This window comes from Stigmatopora nigra, chromosome 14 (assembly GCF_051989575.1).
Source record: "Stigmatopora nigra isolate UIUO_SnigA chromosome 14, RoL_Snig_1.1, whole genome shotgun sequence".
In the NCBI taxonomy this organism is placed as follows: Eukaryota; Metazoa; Chordata; class Actinopteri; order Syngnathiformes; family Syngnathidae; genus Stigmatopora; species Stigmatopora nigra.
Genome location: NC_135521.1, coordinates 8,299,703 through 8,327,038, shown reverse-complemented (window position 1 = coordinate 8,327,038; position 27,336 = coordinate 8,299,703). Strand labels below are relative to the sequence as shown.

General features: G+C 39.7%; 6 protein-coding genes across 7 annotated transcripts in view; 3 read left to right on the top strand and 3 right to left on the bottom strand.

The window, feature by feature from the left end:
• afg2a (AAA ATPase AFG2A) overlaps positions 1 to 12,390 on the bottom strand; it is a 52,319-nt gene extending 39,929 nt beyond the window's left edge. For both annotated transcript variants that reach the window (XR_013328611.1, XM_077732645.1), the window contains exons 1-11: positions 12,210 to 12,390; positions 11,453 to 11,577; positions 10,956 to 11,113; positions 10,733 to 10,791; positions 9,992 to 10,597; positions 9,668 to 9,797; positions 9,532 to 9,588; positions 9,216 to 9,339; positions 8,426 to 8,527; positions 8,058 to 8,211; positions 1,573 to 1,727 (exon numbers count right to left, since the gene is read on the bottom strand). Coding sequence is in view for 1 of the 2 variants with exons in the window: in XM_077732645.1 (XP_077588771.1) it covers positions 1,573 to 1,727; positions 8,058 to 8,211; positions 8,426 to 8,527; positions 9,216 to 9,339; positions 9,532 to 9,588; positions 9,668 to 9,797; positions 9,992 to 10,597; positions 10,733 to 10,791; positions 10,956 to 11,113; positions 11,453 to 11,577; positions 12,210 to 12,351 (1,812 nt within the window). In the remaining variant the exon portion in view is untranslated. The remainder of the gene's footprint in view (positions 1 to 1,572; positions 1,728 to 8,057; positions 8,212 to 8,425; positions 8,528 to 9,215; positions 9,340 to 9,531; positions 9,589 to 9,667; positions 9,798 to 9,991; positions 10,598 to 10,732; positions 10,792 to 10,955; positions 11,114 to 11,452; positions 11,578 to 12,209) is intronic.
• Positions 12,391 to 12,666: 276 nt separating this feature from the next.
• On the top strand, positions 12,667 to 16,544 carry nudt6 (nudix (nucleoside diphosphate linked moiety X)-type motif 6). The gene is made up of 5 exons (XM_077732626.1): positions 12,667 to 12,959; positions 13,045 to 13,251; positions 14,046 to 14,101; positions 14,949 to 15,003; positions 15,106 to 16,544. The coding sequence occupies exons 1-5, from the start codon at positions 12,731 to 12,733 to the stop codon at positions 15,477 to 15,479; spliced, it is 921 nt and encodes a 306-aa protein (XP_077588752.1). The 5' UTR covers positions 12,667 to 12,730; the 3' UTR covers positions 15,480 to 16,544.
• Positions 14,421 to 18,600, bottom strand: fgf2 (fibroblast growth factor 2). The gene is made up of 3 exons (XM_077732629.1): positions 17,913 to 18,600; positions 16,682 to 16,785; positions 14,421 to 16,317 (listed from the first exon to the last, which is right to left on the bottom strand). The coding sequence occupies exons 1-3, from the start codon at positions 18,085 to 18,087 to the stop codon at positions 16,132 to 16,134; spliced, it is 465 nt and encodes a 154-aa protein (XP_077588755.1). The 5' UTR covers positions 18,088 to 18,600; the 3' UTR covers positions 14,421 to 16,131.
• Positions 18,601 to 18,799: 199 nt separating this feature from the next.
• On the bottom strand, positions 18,800 to 22,135 carry bbs12 (Bardet-Biedl syndrome 12). The gene is made up of 2 exons (XM_077732625.1): positions 21,985 to 22,135; positions 18,800 to 21,744 (listed from the first exon to the last, which is right to left on the bottom strand). Exons 1-2 carry the CDS (start codon positions 22,036 to 22,038, stop codon positions 19,966 to 19,968), a joined length of 1,833 nt encoding a protein of 610 aa, XP_077588751.1. The 5' UTR covers positions 22,039 to 22,135; the 3' UTR covers positions 18,800 to 19,965.
• Positions 22,136 to 22,364: 229 nt separating this feature from the next.
• On the top strand, positions 22,365 to 24,057 carry cetn4 (centrin 4). The gene is made up of 5 exons (XM_077732628.1): positions 22,365 to 22,665; positions 22,737 to 22,892; positions 23,431 to 23,559; positions 23,633 to 23,770; positions 23,877 to 24,057. Exons 1-5 carry the CDS (start codon positions 22,663 to 22,665, stop codon positions 23,964 to 23,966), a joined length of 516 nt encoding a protein of 171 aa, XP_077588754.1. The 5' UTR covers positions 22,365 to 22,662; the 3' UTR covers positions 23,967 to 24,057.
• A 1,114-nt stretch (positions 24,058 to 25,171) lies between these two features.
• On the top strand, positions 25,172 to 27,029 carry il21 (interleukin 21). The gene is made up of 6 exons (XM_077733413.1): positions 25,172 to 25,300; positions 25,385 to 25,426; positions 26,189 to 26,302; positions 26,610 to 26,645; positions 26,743 to 26,823; positions 27,003 to 27,029. Exons 1-6 carry the CDS (start codon positions 25,172 to 25,174, stop codon positions 27,027 to 27,029), a joined length of 429 nt encoding a protein of 142 aa, XP_077589539.1.
• The last annotated feature ends 307 nt before the right edge of the window (positions 27,030 to 27,336 follow it).

Sequence of the window (27,336 nt, the reverse complement as noted above, 5' to 3'; positions counted from 1 at the left end):
TTCATTCAAGACGATTATATGAAAGCAATTGTGCAATGGTCAATACAAAGAGGAAAACTAGCACACGTCACAATATCTTAAAAAATATATACCAAGGATAATTATAGGGAGATAATGATTAATGATATAATAATGTGAAAAAAATGGTAATTGTACTATTGATTTTCTTTTTAAATTGAAATATACATTAAGAAAAGGGTCTATTTAAAGATGTTGACTATATTTTTGTTTAAAATTTTCTAAAGGAAAATGTATGGGAATATTCGTTCTTAAGATTTGCAAAAAGTTTGGATAATTATTAGGTCAACAAAAACTGAAAAGGTTTCATTGACTTTGCTTTATAATTGATTGGTACTAGTAGTTGTCGATGAAATGTGGCAGCCCAAGTCATTAGAAATAATGTCTCTTTGAAAGTAACTATGACGTGGCCAGTGACAAAGTTTGACACTCTTAGTCTAAGAATGTGAGGCACAATCCATTTCCATTGCGTTCTCCTTAGTCAAAATTTTCCGTCTCATCTCTTAAATAACTTTCCACGAATAAAACGACAAAAAAGTTGTCACAAAGTGATTGAAAACGTTTTTTACAAGTAAACAGAGAAGCATAAAGTGTACCAAAGTCCCTACATATGTGATTGAAGGTCTTCTGAGGAACTCGGGGTATGTAATCATCCGGCCTCCACTGGAAGTTTCTTATATAAAGCGGATTAGAAACAAATGTTTGCACTCATGTGGATATAATCAAGTCCGGGGCTCTGCGGCTAGCCTTTCAGCTGAGCTGCCAAGGAGGAGGGGTGGGGGTCACTTTCCAGTTCCAGGAACTCGCCGCAAGGAGTGAACATCTTGCGATGTGCGCATTGTGGCAAAGGGGCGGCGTGGAGTAGATAGGATGGACATATCGTCTTCATTTTCTTCCCCCCCCCTCCCCAATCTTGGTGTCTAGCAGGAACACTCAGTGAGCCCATCTGCTTTGAATTACCAGCGAAGGATGATGTTAACCTTCTTCCTGTCCATTATGTCCTACACAAGCAATGTCAAAACATCCTGCATCTTGCCACTGTCCCCCCCTCTTTCCTCTTTCCTTGGGGGGAGGTTATTTACATTCCTGTTCAATTTTAATAAGAAAAAGTGAAGGCATTTGACAGTAGAAAGGAAGGCCAGGCTGATCTTTGTGTGATTTAAGGTCATCTTGTGGTGTTGAGTATCAATTATGTTCTCCATGTTGATGGATTAATGCAAGTGGTTTTAGGGAATGACTTGGTATAATGGAATGCTCCACATATTAGCAGTTTGCCATTTTCATTTCTGTCTATGGAAGCTTTTCATGTGGTTTTATGCCCTTTATGATGTGTTACAAAAAGGCTAACAGGGCCTGGCAATACCTTAATGTGCTTTCCAGCGGAAAGTAACTTGTGTGGAGGAATGTAAATAAAATCATTCACATACACCAATCCCCCATTATCAGAGGTCTAGGAAAGCCACCATTTTCTTACTGAAATACTTTAGGTACAGCTTATTTATACTTGGTGCTGTCTTTCCGCTCACGTGAAAATGGATTTCATGAGTACAGTACCTTGGGCACATCGATGGAGACCTCCCTCATTGCACTCGGCTTCACCACTGACATGGCCCAGTGAAGGTCTGAAAAAGTGACGGTCACATTCCCCTTCAGTTGGTGATCTGACGCATTGCCAGACGTGCTGATCCCTCGTCTCAATGCATTTAGCCCTGTAAAAAAGGGAGAAAGCGTTACTAGGAGTAATCATATCATGTAAAGTTCACATCAGTGTTGCTTCGATAGAACCTAAGCTAACATTTTTGACAGTTGATATCAATAAAAACTATGACTCCCATACTATAGATCCCTTACTCGCCCTCTGAAGTCGAACAACTGAACCACTACACCATCATCATACAGTTGCCAATATTTTAGAGTGGCTATTACAAAGTAATCACTTTTGCCAGAATATTTATGGCAGACCCAAAAAAGTCATGTTTGACTAAGATCTCCAAATAATTCAGTTCAATTTCATAAAAAAAAATAAATAGGGAAGAAAAAACGGTCTGAGCAGTGACAAGTAAGTGGGACTTGTTTACGATGCCGTGACTCAAAGCGTTTGTTCCCGGCTCCAAGTTTTAATCCAATTTGAAAGTCAAAAGCATTGGGTCTGATGCGCGATGCGACCGTACACGCCGAGAAAATGCAAACCAAATGAACGCTAATTCCCTCTTTTTGACATAACTGGGAAGCACATGAGGTTTGAATAGAAGACTTTAGCATTAAAGCCAGGAGGAGACAGCCTAAATATGGATGGTGTCACTATCAAAACTCAGCCTTTGTAGGCCTCACAGAAGAAGTCACGAGAAAGCGCTTAAGGAGAATTTGGAAGCACAAAGCAGAGGATGTCGGGAAGAAAGAGCATATTTATTTGCAGGAAAGTGTGTTTATTAGCACAAAGGAGAAAGAAGGCTCTTTGCTGGATAACGGCATAAAAATGAGAGAAGTTATTCCATTTTTTTACGGCGGAAGGAAGGAATGCTCCGTTCGTAACACGGTTCAACAATTCCAAGCTCAAAGTCTCCGTTCGTGCGGTATTTATCCGGCCTAACGTCAGCAAACTCGTATATCAGTCGGGATGTTCCGCGGTTGTTATAAAGCTGACGTCGCAGATGGATTGGGTGCATTTTGAAGAAGAGACAATTTCACACACATAAAACGATTTTTTTTTTAATTGCTACAAGATTCGATGACTCATACGCATTTAAGTCAACCAGGTCAACATACGTATACGTAGTAGCATCGCAAAAAAATAAGAGACTAAGGATAACACCCCCCAATCATTTCAACTATATGAATATATTTACACTTCTAAAACAAACTTTATAGAAGATAAAACATTAAACGACAGCAAAGAAAAGCAAGAAAATATTGCTCAATATATCGCATTGGAGGACCAACTTCACCGAAAGCAGTGAAATTCAGTTAGACTGAAAAAAATAAATAATAATAATAATAAATTCCAACTGAGTCTCAGACTCGAATATGATAGATTTCACATGCCACTCTAAGTAGAAACAGTAGATCTGCCAGGTTACATTCCGCAGTTCTCGCCAGGGCGACTGGCGCACACGGTTAATGTTCGACAGTTCTGAGAAATGCTTGGAAACAAAAGAATCCATAAGTCGGCCATGACAGGATGTGGGCAAACGTGTGCAATCCTGTGAATCTTTTATTGACGTGATAAAAGTGGAAAAGGTTGCGTGTGTCTGGGTAAGTTAAAATGATAAATTCTGTTGCCCAAGTGATTAAAGTAGACCAAGTTATGCTATCTACTACTTCGTTCTTAACCCAATCAGGTGGTATACCCCTCATAATGGAAGAAACCCACCATTTGCTTCTTTTTACACTTTTAAAACACAAACATTTTTTAGCAATGAACGATTGCTAAAGGACTACAACAATGCGAGATAACTGACTGACTAAAGGAGGCCTGTTTTCTAAGTCGGAATGGAACCCTGTACGCGGGCAATAAATAGTAGTTGCAAAGCCACCCCGCAATTGCGCTTCCAACCCAATGGCTGGCTAACCGTAAATTAACGACAAGCATTTCCAACGCATGTGCGCGCCTTCCTACTCGGTCGGACGACGAGAGGGGGGTTCTTGGTGTGGCAATAGTTGAAAGTGGTACTATGAAACGGCCTGAAGATTACATCCTGTCTAGATTTTCGAGGGAGAGTTGAGATGGACAACGAAAAAAAATGGTTTGCCAACATTGTCGTTAATTCTGATCTAGTCCAAGATACCCTCCGCATCTCATCATTCAATCACTGACAATACCACTGCTTAGTTTGCATAAAAACATCTGGCGAGGCAGGATGTGGAAAGAGATGCGGCACACACACCACACACACGCAAGATGCGCACTAACCGCCAAAGTGGCAGCTGCCTGCCCTGGGAGACGGCACTTTTGGTGGTCAACGTCTCAGAGAGGACGTGGGCATCAAAAAGGAACATTTCTGAACTTGATCAATTGGAAGTTTTTTTTTTGATGGAGGTGAAAGACCCAAAAAGGTGATCTGGTTCATTACTGATCACAGAACAAACTTCCAAATATGAATAATGAACGCATTAGTTTTGTACGAAATTGTCCCCTAATGTTTTTCTATTTTCAAAAGTTTAGAAATATATGAAAATTACAGGATCTATCATATTTCCCTATTATTCTCCATATTTATATATTATTTTTTCCCTAAAAGCCTGTGCTTTGTTTCTTACAATCATATTGTTTGTGACCAAAATTATTGTTTTATCTCATATACACACATATCTCTAAGGTTTATTTTTATATCTTATTATTTTACTTCATATTGTTTACCGAATATTGCTTTACACATTAATGAGACTCATTTTTGTTTTTTCCCCATCTTGTAATGATCAATATTGATATTCTTATTCCAATTACAATTGTGCTCCTACAACTTATCTTGGCTATATTTGGTAGAACTCTTGTTATAGTACGTTATGTTATTGTACATAAAGAACTACAATGACAGAAGTGCTCATCACACACAGCTTAAGGAGAGAAAGACTCAAAGGTCAATAAGCTCTTGAGGCAATATATTTCTCAATACTTTTATTGGAAAGGCCAAATTTCCTCTGGGAGTTTCCTGAGTTGAAAGCGCAGTTGCCATGGTAATGATATTATGAGGTCCTTAACCGACGGTTAAACTTGACACTTTCTTAAATGGCCATCTTTCCTTTGGTTATTGTACATTGTTTTTTTTTTTAGGAATATAATATATTGTTTCATTTATTTCAAACATTTTTTGGTCCATTATTATTTCCTTTCTGGAGTGTATTAATATTGCTTATGCATTTTTTATGGTCAGTGTTTTTTTCCCACAGAATGTTTATATGTTGGTTAAATATTTAATATTTTTTATGGTTTTATTCCCATGGACTTGTTTATATTTAGTGGGATTTTTTCAATTTTGAAAAAAAACTAACACAATTGATGAGAAAATTTAATAGACGGGACACTTGTTTTGCAAATGTCTATTTTTAAATAATCCAATTCTAGTCAAGCTCTCTATGGAAAGAATTGGGAGTCGGCATGAGGTTCAAATTAAAGCGTGTTGTGTTGCCTCTTTGCCTCTTTTTTCTCTCTTCCTTCCCATCGGATGTTTTCCTAACCAAACCAAATGTGTGCTCGCTGTGGGCCAAGAGCACTCAGTTAAGGGAGGAAGAAGAGTGATGATCCCTAAAGCCAGAAATGTTCAGGTCACATTGTTGAATAGAGTTTGAGTTGCTTTGCGGCATCTGTGAGCTATGTTGCTTTCTCTACTCTTTTCGGGCCATTTCACGCAGCCATTTGACATAAACGAAAGAAATGGTAATATTCAGGAACTTTAAGCCAAGGTACACAATTGACCTTTGTAAAATATCAATGGATACCACAAAAAAAGTGTCACTAGAAGTGGAATACTGAAGTGTTTTATTCTTTTGGATGATCGGCAGGCTAAGTTGGAGCTACTGTCATGTTTAGAACTGTATTTTGGTGGTTAAATATTTTTCATTTTTTCTGTAATTTTCTGTTGAAGTTTTTCTTTTTTTAATATATTTATATTTTGCATTTTTCTTCCAAATATATGTATACTTGCTATGTATGTATGTATATATATATATATATATATATATATATATATATATATATATATATATATATATATATATATATATATATATATATATATATATATATATATATATATACACACATATATACATATAATTGGGTCATCTTTGTAGATTGTGTATTTTCTTCATTTGGTTTAATTTCTTTTGGAAGTGCATCTAATATTTTTGTAATATTTGATATTTCAATACAACCTTTTCATATCATGTCCTTTCTGAAGTATCATTAAGAATGTTTTCCTTTGGGTCAATTCAAGGTGAATATCATGATTAAGATATTATGAACCAATCCTGTTGTTGTTATGATCTCATTCAACTTCCTACAGAATAATGTACTTCAGTTTTAAAACCCTACAGGCTGACTGCTCTCGGGCGAATTGTAGAATATATTAGGGCGTTTTGCCATTTGACAACTGCAAGCAAGAACGTTTTCATGACTGACCGGGGCTTCCGGAACACTCTTTGCACCTGTAATGTATTTACAATAGACAACATCTGCTCTCTGAGCTCAAACAGCAATAGGATGTGCTCTCAAAGTACATGCGTGCACAGGACGATGACACACACGCATTCACTCTTCTCGATAACACACACACACACACACAGCCACACACACTGTCAAAATACACCAGTGATACACAGATACAGGCTCGCTCACGCGCACAGCTGTGAGCGTGCACAAGATTAGTTTGCAGTTCATGGAGTTCAGGCAGAACAGTTGTGTGTGTTTTTGTTTTGCTTTTAGCAGAGGCATCCCATAAAGTAAACTCACCAAGCTGGCTAATATTTGTGTGGATGGCGGTGAAATTCCACCCATGTCTTTCAAAAGACACGTCAGGTAAGAAAGAAAAACGGTTCATAACTGGTGCCTGTCATCCAACATTGCTGGAGCAAGCGAAAGAAAAGATCTTTGTGTTTATTATTGCTCATAATCAATTTTACAGACTCCCTTTTTGTGTTCTGGTGGGCTTCCCCTGTTTACAGAGGCTTGTAAACACAGGGGCCCGGATGTGGCACAAACTAAATAAGTGCACACACCCAAATGGATACATACACACACGTGGAAGTGAGTCATGTTTGAGCAAGACGCCAAAAAGTCGACTAGATTCAAGTAGAATGATCCTTCAGTTTTGGCCTCCAATGGCTTTTTTGTTTTGTTTTTTTCATAGTTGCAATATGGAAAATGTGCACGAGAGGGAGACCTTTAAATTTACAGTGTTATATGGTTTTCATGCGCTGCAATTAGATGATTACAGACACATCTGTTTTGATTATTTCAGGGAACAAATTTATGAGTCAAGTAGGTTTTTGTACCATAAATTTGACAAAATAATTACATTTAGTGAGCCATGATAAACTCCAAGAAAGCAATATTTTGCATATATTTTTCTCAGGTTGTAACACTTAACATATTTTAAAACATTTTTTGGTATTGTTTCAAATATTTGCATATTTCATTATGCATGTTTTTGCAAATACATTTTTCATGTATTTTTAAATATGTATTTTTAAAAAAAATCCTCTATCTGATTAGGAATTAGTGGCTTTCCCGTTTTCGTCTCTTTAGCTACAGAATAAAATACGATACTATTGCAATGCTCTTCCTTCAACCTGCCAGAACGTCCGTCAACGTACGTGGATGGCAAGACCATGCTTTTGGACCACCCAGGAGTCAGTACTATATACGTGTCTCGTCCGGGTGTGCGAGGGGGTTGTGGGTGAGGAAGAGGACGTGGTTTTGGCGGTTTCTGTCTTTGGAATAGCACGGAAAGCACTGCTTTCCTTCGAGGTTAATATCAACACAGGGAATTGGAGACAGAAGTAGTTTTGGAAGAATTAAGGCAGCTGCGATTGCAGTTTGGATACGTTACAAGAAAAGGTGCGGTCAAGAAATAGATGGCCGGTCAGAACATTCGGCACACCCGCAATAGATCGTGACATCCAATACAAGAGCAGAACCAGAAAGAATTAGAATTCATGGACCGCCGTGTAAAGTTATTGCAGTGTCCAGTTTGTTATTTTTGTGAGTTGACCACAAAAAAAAGGTTAAAAGTTATCATTTCAGTTGGCATTATGTAAAAGAAACTGAAACATTTGTAATTATATCAAATGTTCCATTAGAAGAGAGAAAATGGGGATTAAAGTTCTGCAAAAAATTAAGGAAATTGCATCGTGGTATGCAAATGTCATTCATAAAAAAATTCTAAATGTAATTTGATAGTGAAAATAGGGGTTAAATTGATGAAAAATAGTTCAAAAGAAATGCAAATAATTTCAGAATAAAGTTCTAATTTAGTTAAAAACTAATCATAACTCACCCAAATCCAAAAATGTTCTCAATTCAATCAAGCAGTAGTTCTCACCTGCTTCTTTGCAGACAGCAGCCAAGTCTGCGCCGACGTAGCCGTGAGCGGCGTCAGCCAGCTTCGTCACTTCCTTTTCACTGGCGCTGCATGGGACCGATTTCAGCTGCTTGCGCAAAATGTCGGCACGCTCGGCGGGACTGGGGACGCCAACCTGAGTAAATGGGTATCGTGGATTAGCTGCCGTAAAATTGCACTATAGCCGATACAAATTTAAACTATATTGTTGTAATTTAAGGTCAAGAACTACTGAAGTTCAGCTGAGCAGATTGATCATGAAAGCACCTAAAAGAGAGCATAGGAGAACTCCAAAATGTGTTACATTGCTGAGAGGAAAGAAATCCCAATTGCATTTGTACAGTACTCACCTCCAGCTCCTTGTCAAAACGTCCAGGTCGCCTTAAGGCTGGGTCTAGAGCGTGGGGCCGGTTTGTGGCCCCCAAAACCACAAGCTGCCCCGAATGGTCCTCCTGAAAACAATATAGAGCAATTGTAAAGATACTAAAGCAAACAAAATGAGCATTTAATGCTTTGAATTGTAGTCCAATGTTTGTTTTTGATATAAATTCGATACTGAAATTATAGGAGCAAGGAAACATTAAAAAAACAGGATGAGAAAGGAAGTATACTTTTTTAGAATATTTTTATAATTTAATTATCATATATTTTATGAAAAATCCTCAACTACTCACTGAAACTACATCATATTGTATATAGACCTATTTTAGATGTACCTCTATCGTGAATGTAGCTGTGATATACAGCACTAAAAACTTCAAACACTTGCTTTGAGTCAATACACTTGTTGGGATGAGGAGGACGAGTAAGATTCCATGACGATCATCTAAACGTGTTAGGAATGAAGGCGGTTGAGGAAGTGATTTGTCAAACAGACTACTCATGTGCATAACCTTCATCCTCCGGACGGGAAGCCTCATTGCACCTTTGAAAACAACAACTCCTTGCCGATTACCGTCCGGTCGTGGTGACCTGAGGTGATTTGCCGCTATTTATGTGTGTGGGAGACAGAAAAGGAAAGAATCCAGCCCACTTTGAGCATTTTTGACAGCGCCAAACTCAAAGTAATGAACTGACAGTACATGGACCGAGAGTATTAATGATCATCTACGGGAGGGCGAGTGGGGCGAGAAGACTTACGGAGCCAATTCCGTCCATGAGGGTTAAAAGGGACGCCACTACTCGCTTTTCCACCTCGTTCTGCGCACCCTCACGGTTGGGACACAAAGCGTCCAGCTCGTCGATGAAGATGATGGAAGGCGTCCTGGCAAAACAAAAAAACACAAACATTCTTGACATAGCTTGTGGCATTGGTATCAGAAATTGCATTTGGCAAGATGCACTTTTCCAAGAAAAAAAACTCAATAATACCTTATTACTCAGTCTACAAAGCACACATTTATGTGATGTACCATTATTAAACACGCTTTATTTTCTGGATTAAGCAAACGCTTACCTTTTTGATGCCTCTGTGAATATTTGTCTTAACTTCTCCTCAGTTTCACCAAAAAACCTGAATGAGAATTTTCCAAACTCAAATACTGCAAGTGGAGTAAATGGAACTTTTGGTTTTTGGCGAGTGTCATACTTACTTGCTCATGATTTCTGGCCCGTTGATCACAGTCATGTGGGCACCAACCTCGTTGGCGATGGCGCGGCCGATCATTGTCTTGCCGGTGCCGGGTGGGCCGTATAGAAGAACTCCTCGGGGAGCCGGAATGCCTGATAAGGAGAGATTAATTTAGGGTCATTTTAAAGGAAAAACAAAAAAAAATGGGCTTAAATTGAATACTTTTAGATATTTTTTTTAGATAAAATGATAAAAGAAGTTCAAGTGCTCCAAGAATAATGGGGAAACAATGCTAATAATAAATAAACAGACACAATATGTGGTGGTTCTTATAGTTATGTCCTACCATAATTAGAGAAGAGCTGTGGGTGTTTGAGTGGCAACTCTATTGTCTCTTTGATGACATCCAATTGGCTTTTGAGGCCGCCAATCATGCTGTATGTGACTTTTCCTCTTTGGCCTTGGGCCTCCTCCTCTTTGGCTTGACCTTGAAAACTCAGCTTGCTCGTGGAAGAAAGGATGTAAAACGTTTCGTGACACGACATGCCACCAGGTGACGCTATTGACAGCTCGGAAGGAGGTTCTGTATTGAGGGAACAGCTCAAGGTGCTGGTATTCTCCTGGCAGTCATCAGCGGGGTCCAGGTGATTCAGAATGGGCGATGCCAAGGAGAGGGGAGGTGGAGAGGTGGCATGTCTGTGGGGTGTACTGGCAGCGGGGGTGCCAGGGGGGTTACAGGTGTCGTCTAAGGTGAGCTGGTCGAGCTGTAGGGATAGTTCGGCGGGGGCCGGGGCCAGCGTTGATGTCTCCTCGGTGTCAAGGGAAAGAGGAAGAAAAACTGGCTTCCGTAAGACGCCGCCATCTTCCCCGCATACGCTTTCCACACTAAGACTGCACGGCTGGCCAAAGTAAGTGACGGACAAATAGTTTCCAGGGAGGAGGATGCTTCCAACTGAGAGACAAAAAAAAGACATTTTCATAATGAACATGTGGCTATTTATTTCAATCCTGACTGATTATCGTATTCATTGACACATTGTATTTTTTAAATCCTCATTATTTTCTATCATGTGGGCTCTAAACTTACTTAATGAATTCAGTAAGAAGCTCTTAAACTCCTCCATGTTCAATTTATCATCCACTGACCTAAAAATATGCAAAGGGAGAAAATAGGCTCATTGTGCTTGCAGTTGCAGAAACATGCCCGCAGAGGGCAGTCTTACACAGCAAAACAAAAATACTATAAGGAGGACACCACTCAAATGCTTTTTTTGACGAAATGTATGGCATTTTTCTTTGAAAAGACCAACCTTGGAGAGAGAATAACTTCCTCTGCTTGGAGCACAGGACCCGTCACAGGCTGAATCAGCACCGCAGACCCACATTTCACATTTAGGTTGCGCTGGACCGAATCGTGGAGGCCCACTTTCCTACTGGGGAAGGTGGGCAAAGGCCAACCCACACACACCTGTGGATTTGGAGGAAAAACACATAATGACGGCTTATTAGCCAAAGTAAAGACTCATCATTTTGTGTGATGATATGTGCAAGAACAAGAGAATAAAATTCCAAAACAAGGTCGAAGTTTAATTTAATTTTGTTCTTCAGTAATACTACAAAAATGAAGTCGTTGGTATATTTTAAAGTGGTCGCTTTAAGAAAAATGTCAAGTTCTTGTCATTTAAAACACAACGTCAAAATATTAGAGAGCAAATTGGCATCATTGTATGAGCAGTTTCACTTGTTTAAATTCCATTTTTTTGTTGAATCAGTATGATAATTAATATTGGCAGATTATTAGGATTACCTCCTGTCGCCCCGAGGTACTCGTGATGAGAACGGGTCGCCCAATGCTGACCCCCACCACCTTCAGAGAGTTAAGGCTCAGCTGGGCAAGTGACCATCTGCAACTTTTGGGGGATTTATCATCAGCTGTGAAGAAAACAAACAAAATAAAAAGTTTGTGATTACACTATTTGCATAGATAAACACATGGCGCACTAATTGTAGTAAGTCTACTTCACAGTTCTGAGTGAACGCAAGACTAAATGCGGTGGTCTGGCGGCCAAGTGGTTAATGCGTGGCCTCACACTTCTGGGGTCATGGGTTCAATTCCAGATCAGTCCTCACTATGTAGAATTTGCCTGATCTCACTTGTGTGGGTTTTCTCTGGGTACTCTGGTTGACACTAATGCCTGGTGTCCATTTTTTTGGCTGGGATAGGCTCCAGCACCCCCGCGAGCTTCTTAGCAGTATGGAAGACGAAAGGATGGATGAATGCATTTTGACAGGGGGTTATTAGCGGTCATTCGCTGCCAGAACTGCCAGTATTATTGAATTGGACGTCTAGGGGCGTGCATGGCAGTCAATAAATTCAACACGTGTTCTTTAAAGGGCTCATGTTTTGTTTTTATGATCTGCAGGCTAGGTTTACGCACAATAACACCATAACCACATCCGATATAACAAGGCAGACGACTAGCTTGTTCCTAATGGTGTGATCAGTAGGAACATTGAATTAAATAGATAGCAAACTTAATGATAAGTTGGGGGGTTGCCATTACCTTTTTCAACAGGGTCGATCACAGTAAAAGTGTTGCTGTTTTTACTTTCTTCGTGGCTTGAAATCTCCAAGTTGCTCGAGTCAGATGAACCTTCGATTTCGCTTAAACGCTTCGATTTGCTTTTATTTTTCTTTGAAGACATGATCACTTCAAAATAGACACACGTGAAAGTCAAAACATGCAAAAAACCGGGCACTGATATTTTTCCGGGTTCAAAGTTTAATCTCAACATTTTTACCGTAATGTAAAACGATATTGTTCGTTGAATTTCCCTGTTAAAAGTAAAATATGCATAGTTTGCAAAAACTCTCCAAAACACTAATGCATTTCGTTAATATTCATATGATGTAGTATTATAAAATATATTCAAACTACAACTCTCTCACCTTTTGATTCTGCTTTACCCTTGCGCTGCAATTGCAGCTTTACGGTATTTACGCAATCCATTGGACGGAAGTTGTCCAGCTGTCATTTAAAGTCGTTTCAAAACAAGTAAAATGTCGATCAAATAGGGAAAAAACATGTCTGTGTCCACTCTAATAAGTAAGCTCCGAGTACTAGGACTTTGTCGGAGGTGGTGTTCCTCCCGGGAGTTCACGTGCCGGGGATCTGTCAACCAGCTCCGACGGGAACAAGGTGCCGCGACTCTGACGGGTAGAGTCGATCGCTTCGGCGGCGTCTCGGTGGACTTGGCGGACGTCGGCGTGCCAGAGGACATAAGTGAAAGTGCATTCGGCGGATTACTAACAGGTTTGCGATGCTTTTGCAAAATGTACAATTTTATCTTGGTTATTGTTTGATTTCAAATGGGGTGTTGTGGTACATTGTGTCCTAGACTCTTTGGCTCGATGGAAGGCAGAGGGCAAGGTGGCCGTGTGGCTGCGGGTCCCCATCGCGATGAGCCGGTGCGCCGCCGCAGCCGCGTCCGCGCACGGCTTTCGTTTCCATCACGCCCGGGACAACCACGCCGTTTTGTCGCTTTGGATGGGTGAAGGGGAAAGTAGACTGCCTCGCTATGCGACTCATCAAATTGGAGTAGCGGGTAACACACTTGTATTATCTTTCAGTGTCCACTAGAGGGCAGTGTTTGACTCTGATCTATTTAACAAAGGGATAATACATGATATTAATGAAGATGTATATGAATAAATATGTAAGATTTTAGCCGAATGCTCATTTCCATCTTTAGTCCCCTTTTAAGGGTTGATGTTAAAGAAAACTTACTAAAAGATAACATTTTTGGGCTTCTAATGGTGATTCCACCAGCCGAGTGGTCAATGCGTTGGCCTTACGAGGCTGGAGTCGTGGGTTCGAGGCCAGGTCTGGCTTCAATGTGTGGAGTTTTCTCTGGTACTGTAGCTTCTTTTTTTGTTCCCTTCTGAACTCAAGTTGACCCAATGACAGACTTCCACTGCAGTATGTAAACTGAAATTTACTTGACTGTGGGATGGTATAAATGACCTCAATTTCCTCACAGAAGTCTAAGTCAGTCTGGGAACACATGCCCCTTTTACGCTGCTGTCAAATATGTTTCCAAAGGAGGATGTACCAGAAGTAAAAAGAACCCATTTTTCTTCCTCCACTTCCTACCATTTAGTCACCACGCTGTTAAAAAAAAAAACATAAATGACCACTTCATTGACAAGTTGAGCTGAGTCACACACGCTAAGTTTATGTAACCATAACTCCCAATCTCATAAATTCAATATTTAGAACATTTGAAGGGTTTCAAAGCATTTACTCATTTATTAGGTACCCAAGTCCCTTTGGCATGCCATGTTCACTGACGTAGTAAAGAGCTAATTTATATTTTTAATTGCATGTAATCTTGTGTAGGCGCAGTGGTCGATGAGTCCAATGGAAATGTGCTTGTGGTGCAAGACAAGAACAAGGTACTTTAATGCAGACATGTAGTATATTCACATTTATTTTTACATCCATGTGGTATTCCATTACTCCAGATAGCTGCCCTGATGCAAACAAACAATGTTTACACAAAAACCCTATAAAAAAGCACTGGACCAGCAGTACACAGCTCTCACTTTATGCTCAGATAGATGGTTTAAAAATCATTTATATTTGACTATTTTCAGTCATAACGTGGCATTTCCACAGCTACGTGTAGATATTTAATTGCCTTTTTTAAAGAGGCATGGAGACACAAAACATTGTGCAAAATTCTTATTGGACTCCAAATACGACACAATTCAATTGTTAGTGTCACAAAATATTTTATTTGTTCACATGAGGAACGACTCCAGCAGTCTAACATTTGGTTGCAAATATATAGAAATAAAACATAGCTTTGTGTATTTTTGAATTCATCATACAATTCTAATGTGTATACAGAATAGATCTAGAAAAATAGATGTAAATATTTACCCACACACGCTCTCTAACAGTATAATTTAGGCAGCAGCAATCTGTTATTAAATATCAAAGTTATTAAGGTTAGGTGGAGGAAATAATTTTGTTGGAAGACAGACTTCAACAAGCAACAAAGTGTTTTCGTGATGAAAACATTTTTTTGCAACGTAGCAGATTAAATATTTGAGTTTCAAAAAGATGTAAAAAAGATGTAAGAAAGGGGTTGTGTTTTGAAATTGAAATAAAAATGCATCTTCACATCTAGCGAAAATGCAGATTGAAAAAATATGAAATGAAAAGATAAGAATTTGCACTGGGTTAAAAATATTAGCATCACTAATGACACATTTTCTAAATTTGCTCTTTTTACAGACGAAAAATGCCTGGAAATTCCCTGGCGGTCTTTCAGATCCCGGAGAGGATATTGGTAAATATCATGCTAACCATTTACCATCTAAATAGATCTTTAAAAATAGCTCTGCAAATGAATACTAGTAATATGAAACAACTTTCCCCAACTATTTTCTAGGTGTAACAGCGGTGCGGGAAGTCTTGGAGGAAACTGGCATCCGCTCAGAGTTCCGATCATTGCTGAGCATCCGTCAGCAGCATAACCACCCGGGTGCCTTTGGCATGTCTGACATGTACATTATCTGCCGCCTCAGCCCGCTCAGCTACGACATCAACTTCTGTACGCACGAGTGCGAGCGCTGCGATTGGCTAAGCCTCGCCGAGCTGGCGGGTACGGTCCACACCACGCCCATCACGGCCCGTGTGGCCAAGGTGCTGCTTCACGGCTTGGAGCACGGCTTCGATAAGATCGACCTCACCATGGAGGAGCTACCAGCTGTCTACTCTGGGATGTTTTATCAGCTCTATCATAGACAGATTCTTCCATCTTAGCTGTAAGGTACTTGGAGATCAAAACTAGTACTACCTGTTACAAATAGTGTTTATCCAATTGACCGGCTTTTATTTTTTAAGAGATATAGACTGGGAACAGTGCATTTTAAATTCAACTTGAACTAGTAGTTACTTATTCAGCCCATGCAGTTAAAGTGGATTTGAGTTCTTTTTGCATAAATTACTAATAATGAGTTGAAAACGGACTACCTTGCCAAGATTACTACAGCATCTGCATTTCATAGCAGTAACTGGAATCTGACTGTACTGATCAATATTTGGTTCAAAACCTATATTGGTGCAGTTCTGCTCCAGTGCAGCATAAATGGATTACGACACCGCAGGAAAATGCATCAAAAAAGTCGAAAATGTGCTCACGCTTTCATGTAAAGTGTGTAAAATGCCCTTTCTCCAAAACACAATGTGTTATAAGTCTTTGCTAAAAGTCACCGAATCTGAAGGTAGATTCCCAAATATGTTTCAGTCAGGCACCGCATTCTCTTCACCCCCAGTTGGGATTGTTAAAATTTAAAAAAAATTTAAAAAAAAGGAAAACTTGTAAAATCACAGTTATTTCTTTGGGACAGTGGTGGCATACCTTCACTGCCGTCACACTGTGAGAGACATGAACAGGACTCTGGCTCGTCTTGTGTTAGCCCCTTGCAGACATTGGGAGGAAGAGGATGGCCTTCTGACCTGGTCCAGTTTTGCTTCCAGACTTGTACTGTCCAGTTCGCGTCAGTGCCACGTACATGGTTGGGTACTTCCTAGACCGGTATGTGTTGTAGTTGTTGCTCTCCAGACGCTCCAGGAAGTAACATTCCTCGGTCGCTCGTCTCTGAAGACAGAAAAAAGGAATTACAAAATCATTTTATTTCTTACTGCTTATCTTGTGTTTGCCAAAATAGTCAATCACTGGGCATCTGTAGAGACAGACAAGACAATATATTTCCTTCTTTCACTGAGCAGGTGGTGAATCAACACTACCTCCACATAGACCACCACACTACAAACCATTCTGTTCTAATATTTAGTCATTAATTAAGAACTCAAAAGTTGGAAGTAACAGCTTGTTTGGATGAATAAACCAGTTTTAAAGTGCTTCAATTGTGTGATGTTATATTATTGGTGGTCAAAACTATCCAAGCAATGAAACAATCCTCTGTAAAATAAATAAAAGGCAACAGATTTGATCTACTCACTGCTGCAAAGAGTCGTCCGTCTCGGTTCATCGCTAGATAGCGGTTGGCAACAACGCCCTTGATGATCACCTCCCCGACAGACGTAGCCTGCAGCTGAAGCGTTACTGTGGAAATCAAAGAAGAATGCTTTGCAAGACTGTGGAGCGTCAAGAAACCGCCAGAGACTCTCCACCCAGTCACAATCATTCAAAAGGCAATCCAAGGGCGTCAAGATGTTTGAAGTGAAATTGTTATGGTGCTGGGGGGCCAACTTGAAACTCACCTAATATTTTCTACCCAGAAGGATGTAAACACAGCAACAGAGACATATGATAAGCCCTCAAGATATGGCCTCCTAATCACTGCAATTAAGTTTTGATGTCATTGGAGTTTGACCAATCTCGTGCTCCCAAAAGCACGACGCCCCTGTGACCAAAGAGGTACTCCGAGTTAAAAAGTTCCATTCTAAAATCAGTTAACTTTGAATAGCCACAGCAACAGGAAACCAAGTGGAAAAATAGTACATCTATTAGCAAAAGGCTCAATGATGTAATCCCAAATTCTGGCAGGTCTTGTACATTTTTCAACAAAAGTACCATTTATGGAACTCCAAGATCCTATCAATGAGGTAGAGTGCTACATTAGGTTCTCATGCTATTTTTCATGACGACACACTCTGGTTTATATCACAAATTGTTATGACTCATTGTTATTGAAGGGTAATTCAATCACATTAAACAGTAAAGTCGTTCCTGAAGCCCAATCTAAATCAAGGGTCTTGTTTTAATGTTCGGAATGTTCACCTGGCTTGGGTACAAAACATTTCCAAAACATTTGTTATCCGGAGGCATTTACTGAGCGCCTCCCTGTCTCCCTTAATTGTGTCTGTTTATATCTATTTCTCATTATGGGCCAAATGGGGACCACTTATGCCTCGCAACTCGGTGCTCTGTACAGATTCTGCCAGTCTAAAACATTAAAGTAACTAAAGAAAGTGAAAGTGACCTGATGTAACCTCAAGTAAGGCTTTTTTTTTTAAACGTCAGCCTTAGTCATCCGGAAGTTGCCTCCTTTTGAAATTTGTCTGGTGGTGTCTAGTATGACGTCTGGAATTGTGAGTCAGCAACTTAGTAAATACATATGTACAAGCATGTTCCATTAAAGAAAACCTTAAAGCCCCAGAATGTCCAAATTTGTATTGACGCACATTTGTATCAGCTAAGAAAGAAAATGAAGGCAGTGGGGGACTTACTTTGAGGATCGCTCTTCTCTCGGATTCCGTCCACTCCCCCGTCTGACTTGATCCTCAAGAAGAAGCCCCCATTCTTAGAGTAAAGCCTTTTGGGTTCCTTGAAAGTTGAAGGTGGGAAGCCACCACTGCCGTCTTCAGGTGTGGAAGGAAGTGTAGTGATGTCTCCGGTGGCCATCTCCTCCTCCTCTTCGGCAACAACTGCTCCAACTCCTTCTGGAAGAGCCCCACGGTGGCCTCCCACCTACCTCCCACTAATGGGAGGGCCTCCCCCCCTCCTGGCAGCTTCACTCAACCCGGCTTGCAAAGACCTCGAGGGTCCTTGCTTACTTGAACGGGCCTCAAGTGCCCTTTTGCCGGTGAGAGTCACAAACAGAAGGTCTCCATGGTGAGCTGAAAAATATCTGCAAATCTTCACGTGTTTGCCTTCAGTTTGGAGAGCTGCCTAGGGGTGGGTAGCAGCGTTTCTGTTCCCCTTTTTCTTGCTGTTTTCCTATGTAGTAGCTTAATCAAAGCAGCTGTCTTAGATCTGTGTGCAAAGCTTTCCCCATTTGTGCCTCAGTTCGCATGCGCTCTGGGAGCGCCAACGCATAGTAAAGCTCACGCCTACAAGAGCTTTCCTATTTGCAGTGTTCAAGTAAGTGGAGATGGGGGGCGGAGGGCTGCCTCAAGTTGGTTGCAGCAGCAAACTGACTTTAGTGGTTCACAGTGTTCCCAGTTTCTTGCAGGGTTCTCTGTTCAGGACGTCATTTTGTTTCTTTTTTTTTTGTGGTTAGGGCTTCTGGGCAAATGTAACCACATCTGAAACTTGTGCTGGATCAGTTTAAATCCAGCTGGACTCATTTGGTGACACCGGAAGGAAGCACTCTGGCAGATGTGTGATGTCGGTTTCACTACATTATAGTACTGCTGCAGTAATCTTGCTTCATATACCTGAGCATATTTTAGGATGTTTACATCAACTGCCAGGTGAACAAGCTATTATTAAAATCATTAAATATTAGGACATTAGTTCAAGAATTCATGCAGAGACCCACTCTGAAGAGCCATGTTGTCCAAAACAATTACAGTACTTTCTCAAGACACTGTCAATTCAGAAAATAACAATGATCAACCAGCAATTACTTCTACCCCTATTTTCTACATAAAATAATCTACTCAAATCCCAAGGGCTAAAAGGCATGAAATCAAGCCTTCTAAAAACAGACTTGTTTGAGAACACCAAATAATTGGAGATTACTGAGAGAATACTGTTGAAGTGTCAGATTCCACACAAGTGCGTGCAAATTAGTATCCCAGTGACTACCTCCTTGTGTTCACATTCTCTATCTATTAAAAATATGACAAATTTAACCGGTGAAACTTATCCTAGCTTACCCATAGAGGTACAATCAGTCACAATACTCAAAACTGGTTACCAACACATTCCTCCCTACATGCACGTTACAGTCTTAGAATCTGGCATCCCTGGAGAAGAGTACACTCTGCAGGATGCTCCAATTTGACCACAGAAACTTTAATTGTGAAACCGATTCCTCAAATATTTGCTGATTCCAGTGGGTACATAAACACTCCAAAAAGTTCCAATGTGGAATTCTCTGTCTGGATGAAGTTGAGTCAGTCATCAACTACAGTAATCCCTCAAATATCGCAATTAATGTAGACCAAACATGGCAGCGATAATTGAAAATAATGAAGTAGGGTAACCGCTAACTTTTTGTGTTCTGTGCTGAGTCCTATTAGGAAAAGTGGTTTTCGCTTTTGAGTTTCGGCGTGGATTTTCACTTTTATATTATTTAATTTAAAAATAATGATAATTAATAGCGGAAAAAATCACGTAGTAGTGAGTTGCGATAAGTGAAGTTGCGATATAGTACTTTGCAATGCCAATAACCCGTGAGCAAATTTAACCAACTAACCATCTGCTCCCCCATGTGGTAAAGAGGAGTAGTAAAAGTATATCAGAGATCTCCCAATTTGCACAACACACAACCCAATTGACCTCATTATTATATTTTCCTGTCAATACAAAACAACAGAAGTTCTCTTGTGAAGTTCATAAAAATATGAGACCTGATAGACTGTCTTGCTTTCTTTCATCCACACCAGTAATAATCTCAGCATCCGTCTGCAAAACAAGCAAAACTAAATCCAAAGCCCTCCTCCAGGCTTCCTGTTTGACACTAAGATTGTCATAAACTTTGGATGACTGACAGCCTCCGTCAGAGTCCAAAACGAGTCCTGAGAACTCTGTTGAAATGTCTTTAATGTCTTGCAGTTTCTGGTTTAATGCAGTCCTGGCTTTGATCAGTGGAATTCCAGTGGAGTTTGCCATTACGGTGGACAGATAATCAGTATAACTGTCCGCCAAGAACTGAAACACAATTCCAATGTAGGGGTTAGAAGCACAGATGCCATTTTTGGGATTGTGAACTTCAGCTTTCTTCTTCAGGTGAGAAATACAAAGCATCTCAATTATTCCAGCACCGGACAGCACCACTTTGTCCTGCAGGGCGTGGTGTACACGGTAAGCACAAGCCCAGAACTGGTCCTCCAGGTCCTGCATTTTCCCAATTACAGGGCTGGTGATAACGGCAGTAACAAAACGGTTGCAATTGTTGACGTTAACCTTGACGGCGGTTAACGGTGTTCCCTGTTGACTGTGGATTTCCTTCCATATGCTGACCTGGATATTCTTGCCGACGCATTGTTGGCTCAATTGTGTGGCGTATGTCACCAAAATGGCTCCGGCTGCGTTTGCCATCTCCTTTAAAACGGATGTTCTAACTTTTCCAACTACAAGTATAAGCTGCTTAGAGCAGTGTTGAATCACATGTTCATTAACAAGTCCGCTGACCAGCACCAGGTCAATTTGCAGGTGTGACAGGATCTCCAGGACCTTTCCCATCCACATTTGTTCTTTGTTTAAGTCAGACAAACCCAAATGGGCACTGACATGTTGCTCAACCTTAGGCTTTTTAAAACCAAGATGTCGATAGGTGTGCGATAAATCTCCAAGGATAAAAACGACATTTAGTGGTTTGCCCTTTAGGCCATGTGCTACAAAAGTCTGATCTGTGTTGAGGAGAACAACACAGCCAGGACAAACGTGAGAAAGATCTTTCGAAAGGCCTGGCAACAGACAAGTTGTAAATTTAGTCACGTCAAAGCCAGAATTTGGTGTTGCTTTTGACTGGATCTGACTGGCTTGGATGACCAAATGCATTGCTTCATCGCAACCATGGCTTAGTGTATCTGCCAGGTGGGCAATGTCAGCAAGACAAGGTTCCTGAACCGGACTACTTTCAGGCTTGGTATCGTAAAAATGGCGACTTAGCTTGACTTGCCTTTTTTCTTTCCAGTCTTTTAAACCCATGACCGCCTCCTTATCCTGTTTCCGTGGCGACCCAAAAAGCATGTTGAATGAAATACTGTTTTTCTTGCAAAGGTCAATGCAAAACTCTATTCCTTCGCTCAAGGCCGCGGCCACCTGGTTTGCTGGAATTCCTTGCTGCAAGCACAATAATGCGGTTTGACCCCATGCTCCGGCAAAAAACAGGAGGCACCCCGACCCTGTGTGATAAATCTTGTGGTGTGCCCTAATGGTCTCGTGAACCAGCTGGCCGACAGTGCAAGTAGTGACATCCAGGTTTTCCAGGATACGCAAACATGAACCGACCAGAATCGAATCCCCAGTAGTGTCTTCCTGGATGAATTTGTACCTTTTATTGGGTCCCAATGCAGTGTGTCCAACAGCAGCCAGTGCCGACAGCTTCTGTAGTCCCACATGCTGTCGTTGGTTTATGAGTGTGATTCCCAGCATCAGGATGAAAGCCTGAAAAAAAGATGTTAGTCATTTAGGTTTTTCTATACCTTAGTAACAATAATGATCAGCAGTCTCTCATCATACTGGAAGAAGCTAAAAACATAGCTAGCTAATACACCAGTGCGAATGATCATTTGCTGAACATTAAAATTGCCCACGCTTAATCATAAGAGGAGTAAAAATAAACAACAGGTGATACTCTTCAAAAAAGCATCGATGAACTTTTTAATAATGAATGATCATACTTACTTTATTTACTCCCTTCCCTTGGCGGAATTGCCAGCGCTGGTGACGATTGCACATGCGCAGTTTACCCCGTTGCTATGGGAACCGCGTCCGACCCCAACGATTGGTGGTCAAGGTTACGGCCCACCAAATCAGGTTTTCCAATTGGTCGACCCGTACATGTGATAATGGGGAGGCTATAGGACCGTTTGTTTGTTAAACGCATATAAATATCAAATATAAATCCAAAACTGATCAATTCATCACATATTCGCACGTGTGTTACTGTTTAGTATGCTTCGCTTGGCTCGTTACTAAGGAGACAAAGGCTACGGTTGGTGGATGATGCTAATTCCCGCCTGCTCCAATGTGCAATTGGTTAACACGTCAACATCAGTCATATGACACTTCCCATTGGCTCTCGCGTTGCTACAGTGGCAAAAGTAGCGCTTGGAGAAACGATTGTTGTAAGGAAATCAAACAAACGAGTCGCTTTACTCGAAGGAAAGATCTAAAACACGTCAGATGCTGCCCTTTTCTGGTGGAGCTCTTGTCAACTTTAAAGCGTGACTCAGACGATCCAGGCAAAAGGAGGCGCCAAGATAAGCGAAAAACAAAAACAAACGTGTTCGAGTACTTCCGGGGTTCCTCCTGTTTGTGACCTCTTTTCTTTGCTACATATCTCCTGAGAAAGGCACTTAAATGGTATGTATTTGTCACTATAAGTAACTTGAGTGTTCATTTGTTTGACATTATTGTAATGTATGCGTTTGTAGGCTGCAGCTATCCGTAAAACTGCCCCAACAGCGGGGCTCAAGAAGAAAGCCAGTGCAAAAATCGAACTGAGCGAGGAGCAAAAGCAAGAGATCAAGGAGGCTTTCGATCTTTTTGACTCCGATGGAACTGGGAAGATTGACGTCAAAGAGCTCAAGGTTCTTTTTCCATCTTTAAATAGTACAATTTGTTAATTCCACACTTTGAAAATACTTCAACCACGACAACAACCCTAGTTGAAAACTCAAGTTGTTAAATAAAGTTTTGTTATAACTTCAAAACGTTTTCAACATATTGGGGCAAAAAGTTTAAAATATATGTCATATTTGTTCTTTAAATTACATTTCCCATCTTAAGCAACCCTCCCAAATTGTTACTTCATTACTTTTGTATGGTGATCCAAGCATTCACTGCCACTGACTGTGATAGATATGAAACCTATTTAAATTGGAATCAAACTGTCAAAATCTAGGCCATAGGGCAGCCAATAAAATTAAATTATGACATAATATTAAAGCCATTAGATCAGGAAGATGTTAGAGCCTTGATCTGTTACATAGTTTGGGTGTTGTAAGTGGTATTATGGTGCAGTTACTGTGTTGTTAATGACCAATAATGAAACAATAAAAAGTACTCACTTCAAATATTTATAGTTTCCATCTCCTTTGGTCTTTTTCTGTCACCGTCATCTGTCAGGTTGCCATGAGAGCGCTTGGCTTTGAACCCAAGAAGGAAGAAATAAAGAAGATGATTGCAGACATTGATAAAGAAGGTTCCGGAACCATCGACTACAGTGACTTCCTTACCATGATGACGATGAAAATGGTGTGTCCGAGACCTGCACTGCAAACTGTTTGGTTCTGTTAATAACGTAGAATTGTATTGAATGTGTTACCAGAGTGAGAAAGACTCCAGGGAGGAAATCCTGAAGGCGTTTCGACTGTTCGACGACGACTGCACGGGAAAAATCTCGTTTAAAAATTTGAAAAGAGTTGCCAAGGAACTGGGGGAGAACCTCACTGATGAAGAACTGCAGGTATTGTCTATTTTTTCTCCACATTTTAAATTAGATCACCACTTTTTCCACATAAGCACCATTTGGAATTGGACACCTAACAGTATTCCTGCTTTCTGTCTCACAGGAGATGATCGACGAGGCCGACCGAGACGGAGACGGTGAAGTCAACGAGCAGGAGTTCTTACGAATAATGAAGAAAACAAATCTTTACTGATAACATTGGTTAAAAAAAAAAAGTTTTGATGTCAACATGCACAGCCTCTTTTTTTCATACTAGTTTGTAAATAAAAAAACTAATTAAACTACCCTTACTTTTGTCAATGTGATGGTTTCTGTGATACAAAAAAACTGACTCTAGATCACGTGAGCACAGCTCCCACTCCTTTCATTTCATGTTGACTAATAGAATGACTACCAGAGGGCGAGTTTTGGCTTTTCTTTTTCTCAGTATCTCTTCCACTTCCTCCCTTTCGGTCTTCCCTCTCTGGGCAGGGATATTCTAACAGGGTCATCCTTTGAATTTCTGATGTAAATAAGTTATTTGAATACCACAATTAGTCGACAGCAATCCTATCTCCACCAAAATAAATATCGCATGGCTCATAGTATATACTCAGGGTGTAGATAAAAGTATATTGTGATATTTTGTATACCAATAGGATAGATGTTCTAACCAAAAACTGATATACTGTTTAGTAATGGACTCACCTGGCACGCCATATATTCTATATATAAATATATTACATAATCTGAGACAAATATTACACAGGTAGCCTTGGGTAAGATTCAATGGAGACCCTTCAATGGAAGTCAACCTTCAAAAAATATACAACTTCTGATTGCACTACGAATCTTATCACTCGCGATAGCATCGTTTTTCGTCAAAAGTGATTTTAGTAATGCTCTTCTAATGGGAACATGCAATACCATATTTTCATGACTATAAGGTGCACTTAAAAGTCTTAAATTTTCTCCAAAATAGACAGGGCTCCTTATAATCCAGTGTGCTTTATACAAGGAAAAAAATGTCCTTCATTGAGGGTGCACCTTATAGTCGTGAAAATACGGTATACATATTTCAGAAATGGATTCACTGTGTCCACCGCTTTCCCGTTATTGTCACTGCATGTGTGTGATGGTGCATATGCGCTCATCACCCCAACGTGCTACAAGAATGGGAAGTAGCATTTCCCTGCCGCCCTCGAAAACGCCTCTAGCAAGCTAAAATCACCAAAAATCACTGTGTGACGGCCAGTGGAAGCATAAAAGTAATGACTCACATCCAGGTTTCTGTATGTTCCAACTCTTGAGAGGTGGATTCCCTCCATCCCCAAGGAAGAGTATAAAAATGACCAGCGACATTAAGAACATCACTTCCAGAAAAACCTACAAACTTTGCTCGCAACTTCGGACTTCATCATGAAATTGATTGTTTTGTGCCTTTTTGCACTTTGCTGCTCTTTAGCCATCACCAACGCTGCCAGCTTGGAGAGAAGAAAACTAGTGGAGGTCCTAAAGCAACTCGCTGTTGTCAAAGACTCACTACAGGTGAGGACTTCTTTTTAAACAATTTGGACTGGCAAAATTGTGGGCCAAGTTATTTAGCGACTTAACATCCCTTGTGTCACACAGACCAGAGAACTGCTGGTGAATACACCGCCACAGAATATTCATGTAAGTGTTACTATTATTTTATATTATTTATGTCTAAAGGCGCCATTTAGGTAATAAGTGTAATACCTAAGTTCCTCATTGTTACACTCACCTCAATGGATGGAAACAACCCTTATCTAGTTTGTTGGAATTTATATAACAATATTTAACATCAATAAACATGTGATAGTAGTGAAACTGCAATTTAAATAAAGTTAATGAATCAAATATATGTAAAAAAAACTTGTCTTAACATGTCAAATAATGTCTAAAGAATGTAACTTAACAGAAGAAGAAATGCTAACTACAGTTAAAGAAATGTATTTATTAGAGATTTGTTATTTTTGCCTAGTATTTTTTTAAATTTGTATACACTTCTATTTAATTGACCTGTTTTTGACGTAAAGACTATGCTATATAAATGTATTTATATTTATTTGGCCAAAATAAACTTTTATTTCATTTATCACGTTTCATATTGTGTAATGACAATAACTTTCTTAATGAGCAAACATACAATTGGAAACCATCTTGTTTCTTTTCATCAGATGTCTACCGCTTAAAAAACAATAATAATAATTCAACCAAACCCCATCTCACTCCATTTGTTTCTTTTTCTCCAAATACCAATGTTTCAATCTCTAAACAAATTCCACTAACTTTCAAATATGCTTGAGTTTCCAAACTTCCACTGACATTCAACATTATCTATCTTGGTGACTTGAAATTAAAACAGATGCAAAGCAACTTATTAAATACGATTTTGACGTTTCATTCATCCAGGAATGCTGCTGTCTTTCGGCATTACGATGCTTCCGTGCCGTCTTACACGTACAATTCAACATGACAGAAGGAATGCAAGACAAATTTTATCGGGGCCTCAAACACCCAATCACTGTAAGTACAAATCTACCAACTACAACAATTTCTCATGTAGAGCAAGTGTTTCTAATTATAAAAAAATGACCGTGCCTGAATCAAAATGATACACGATTACATGGGAAATTATGAAAAATTGACAGTGTACTGACATAACGGTACCGTGACAAATGTACTAATGTAATAACGAAGAAAATGAATCGTAATCTGAATTAGGGGAGTCTAAAAAGAGTACAAAAAATATATGTGTACTATATACATGATAAATATTGCAGTAGTTATTGACTAATCATTTGAATTTCTTTAAATGTATATTCTCTTTTAGGAGAGAAGTCTGGACTTTTGTAAATCAGGAAATTCTGTAAGGGGATCATTTTTTTCTTCTCCTTTACTTGATTGTTGGTGTATGAGTCTATTGTATTTAATCATGTTAAAATATCATTTAATTTTTCTTTTAGATCAACTGTGGAATGTGTGATTCCTATCCAAAGGCAAGTCCTGAGGAATTTTTCAAAAGACTGGAGTCTCTTCTTCAAAGGGTAAGTTAGCGACTCATTGAAAGGACCAAAAATAGGGCTGAAACGATGACATGAATAAATCACAAAAGTTGGATCCAAAATGTATGCCCTGAAGCTTAGCAGTGAACATTTCTAATTACAGGCTACGGATCATATGAAATACATGATTTAAGAATGATGGCATTCAATCTTTTTTTTAGGGTATCAGCAGATTGAGTGAGGACTGAGTACATACAAGTGGAAAATGAGAAGACACTATACTGAGGAGACATCAAAAATCAATGTTTTACTATTTATTTAAGTTATTTATTTATGCATAATCTGGAAGATTATTTATTACATTTATTAAAGTTTAGTTGCCCATAACTGGATGCAAATGAACACATTTTTAAAACACTACACACCAAATGTGTGTCCAAAACTGTCGGGATTTTCTTTTTTTCAAGAAATCTAAATTCGATGAATAATAATCAATAAATTTACATTTGTTCATGACTTCTCTAACGAGCAAAATGGTACTACACCATCTGTTGG

What these genes read in the sequence shown, in the direction of transcription:
- cetn4 (XM_077732628.1), top strand. An exon ending in TTGACGTCAAAGAGCTCAAG is followed by an intron (nt 22,893 to 23,430) that starts GTTCTTTTTCCA and finishes GTCATCTGTCAG; the next exon opens with GTTGCCATGAGAGCGCTTGG. An exon ending in TCACTGATGAAGAACTGCAG is followed by an intron (nt 23,771 to 23,876) that starts GTATTGTCTATT and finishes TCTGTCTCACAG; the next exon opens with GAGATGATCGACGAGGCCGA.
- bbs12 (XM_077732625.1), bottom strand. Translation starts at nt 22,038, where the DNA reads ATGTGCAATCGTCACCAGCGCTGGCAATTCCGCCAAGGGAAGGGAGTA. An exon ending in AAGGGAAGGGAGTAAATAAA is followed by an intron (nt 21,745 to 21,984) that starts GTAAGTATGATC and finishes TCTTTTTTTCAG; the next exon opens with GCTTTCATCCTGATGCTGGG.
- il21 (XM_077733413.1), top strand. Translation starts at nt 25,172, where the DNA reads ATGAAATTGATTGTTTTGTGCCTTTTTGCACTTTGCTGCTCTTTAGCC. An exon ending in GCCTCAAACACCCAATCACT is followed by an intron (nt 26,303 to 26,609) that starts GTAAGTACAAAT and finishes ATTCTCTTTTAG; the next exon opens with GAGAGAAGTCTGGACTTTTG. An exon ending in TTTGTAAATCAGGAAATTCT is followed by an intron (nt 26,646 to 26,742) that starts GTAAGGGGATCA and finishes TTTTTCTTTTAG; the next exon opens with ATCAACTGTGGAATGTGTGA.
- fgf2 (XM_077732629.1), bottom strand. Translation starts at nt 18,087, where the DNA reads ATGGCCACCGGAGACATCACTACACTTCCTTCCACACCTGAAGACGGC. An exon ending in AGAGAAGAGCGATCCTCAAA is followed by an intron (nt 16,786 to 17,912) that starts GTAAGTCCCCCA and finishes TGATTTCCACAG; the next exon opens with TAACGCTTCAGCTGCAGGCT. An exon ending in ACGGACGACTCTTTGCAGCA is followed by an intron (nt 16,318 to 16,681) that starts GTGAGTAGATCA and finishes TTCTGTCTTCAG; the next exon opens with AGACGAGCGACCGAGGAATG.
- nudt6 (XM_077732626.1), top strand. Translation starts at nt 12,731, where the DNA reads ATGTCTGTGTCCACTCTAATAAGTAAGCTCCGAGTACTAGGACTTTGT. An exon ending in TCATCAAATTGGAGTAGCGG is followed by an intron (nt 13,252 to 14,045) that starts GTAACACACTTG and finishes AATCTTGTGTAG; the next exon opens with GCGCAGTGGTCGATGAGTCC. An exon ending in AGATCCCGGAGAGGATATTG is followed by an intron (nt 15,004 to 15,105) that starts GTAAATATCATG and finishes ACTATTTTCTAG; the next exon opens with GTGTAACAGCGGTGCGGGAA.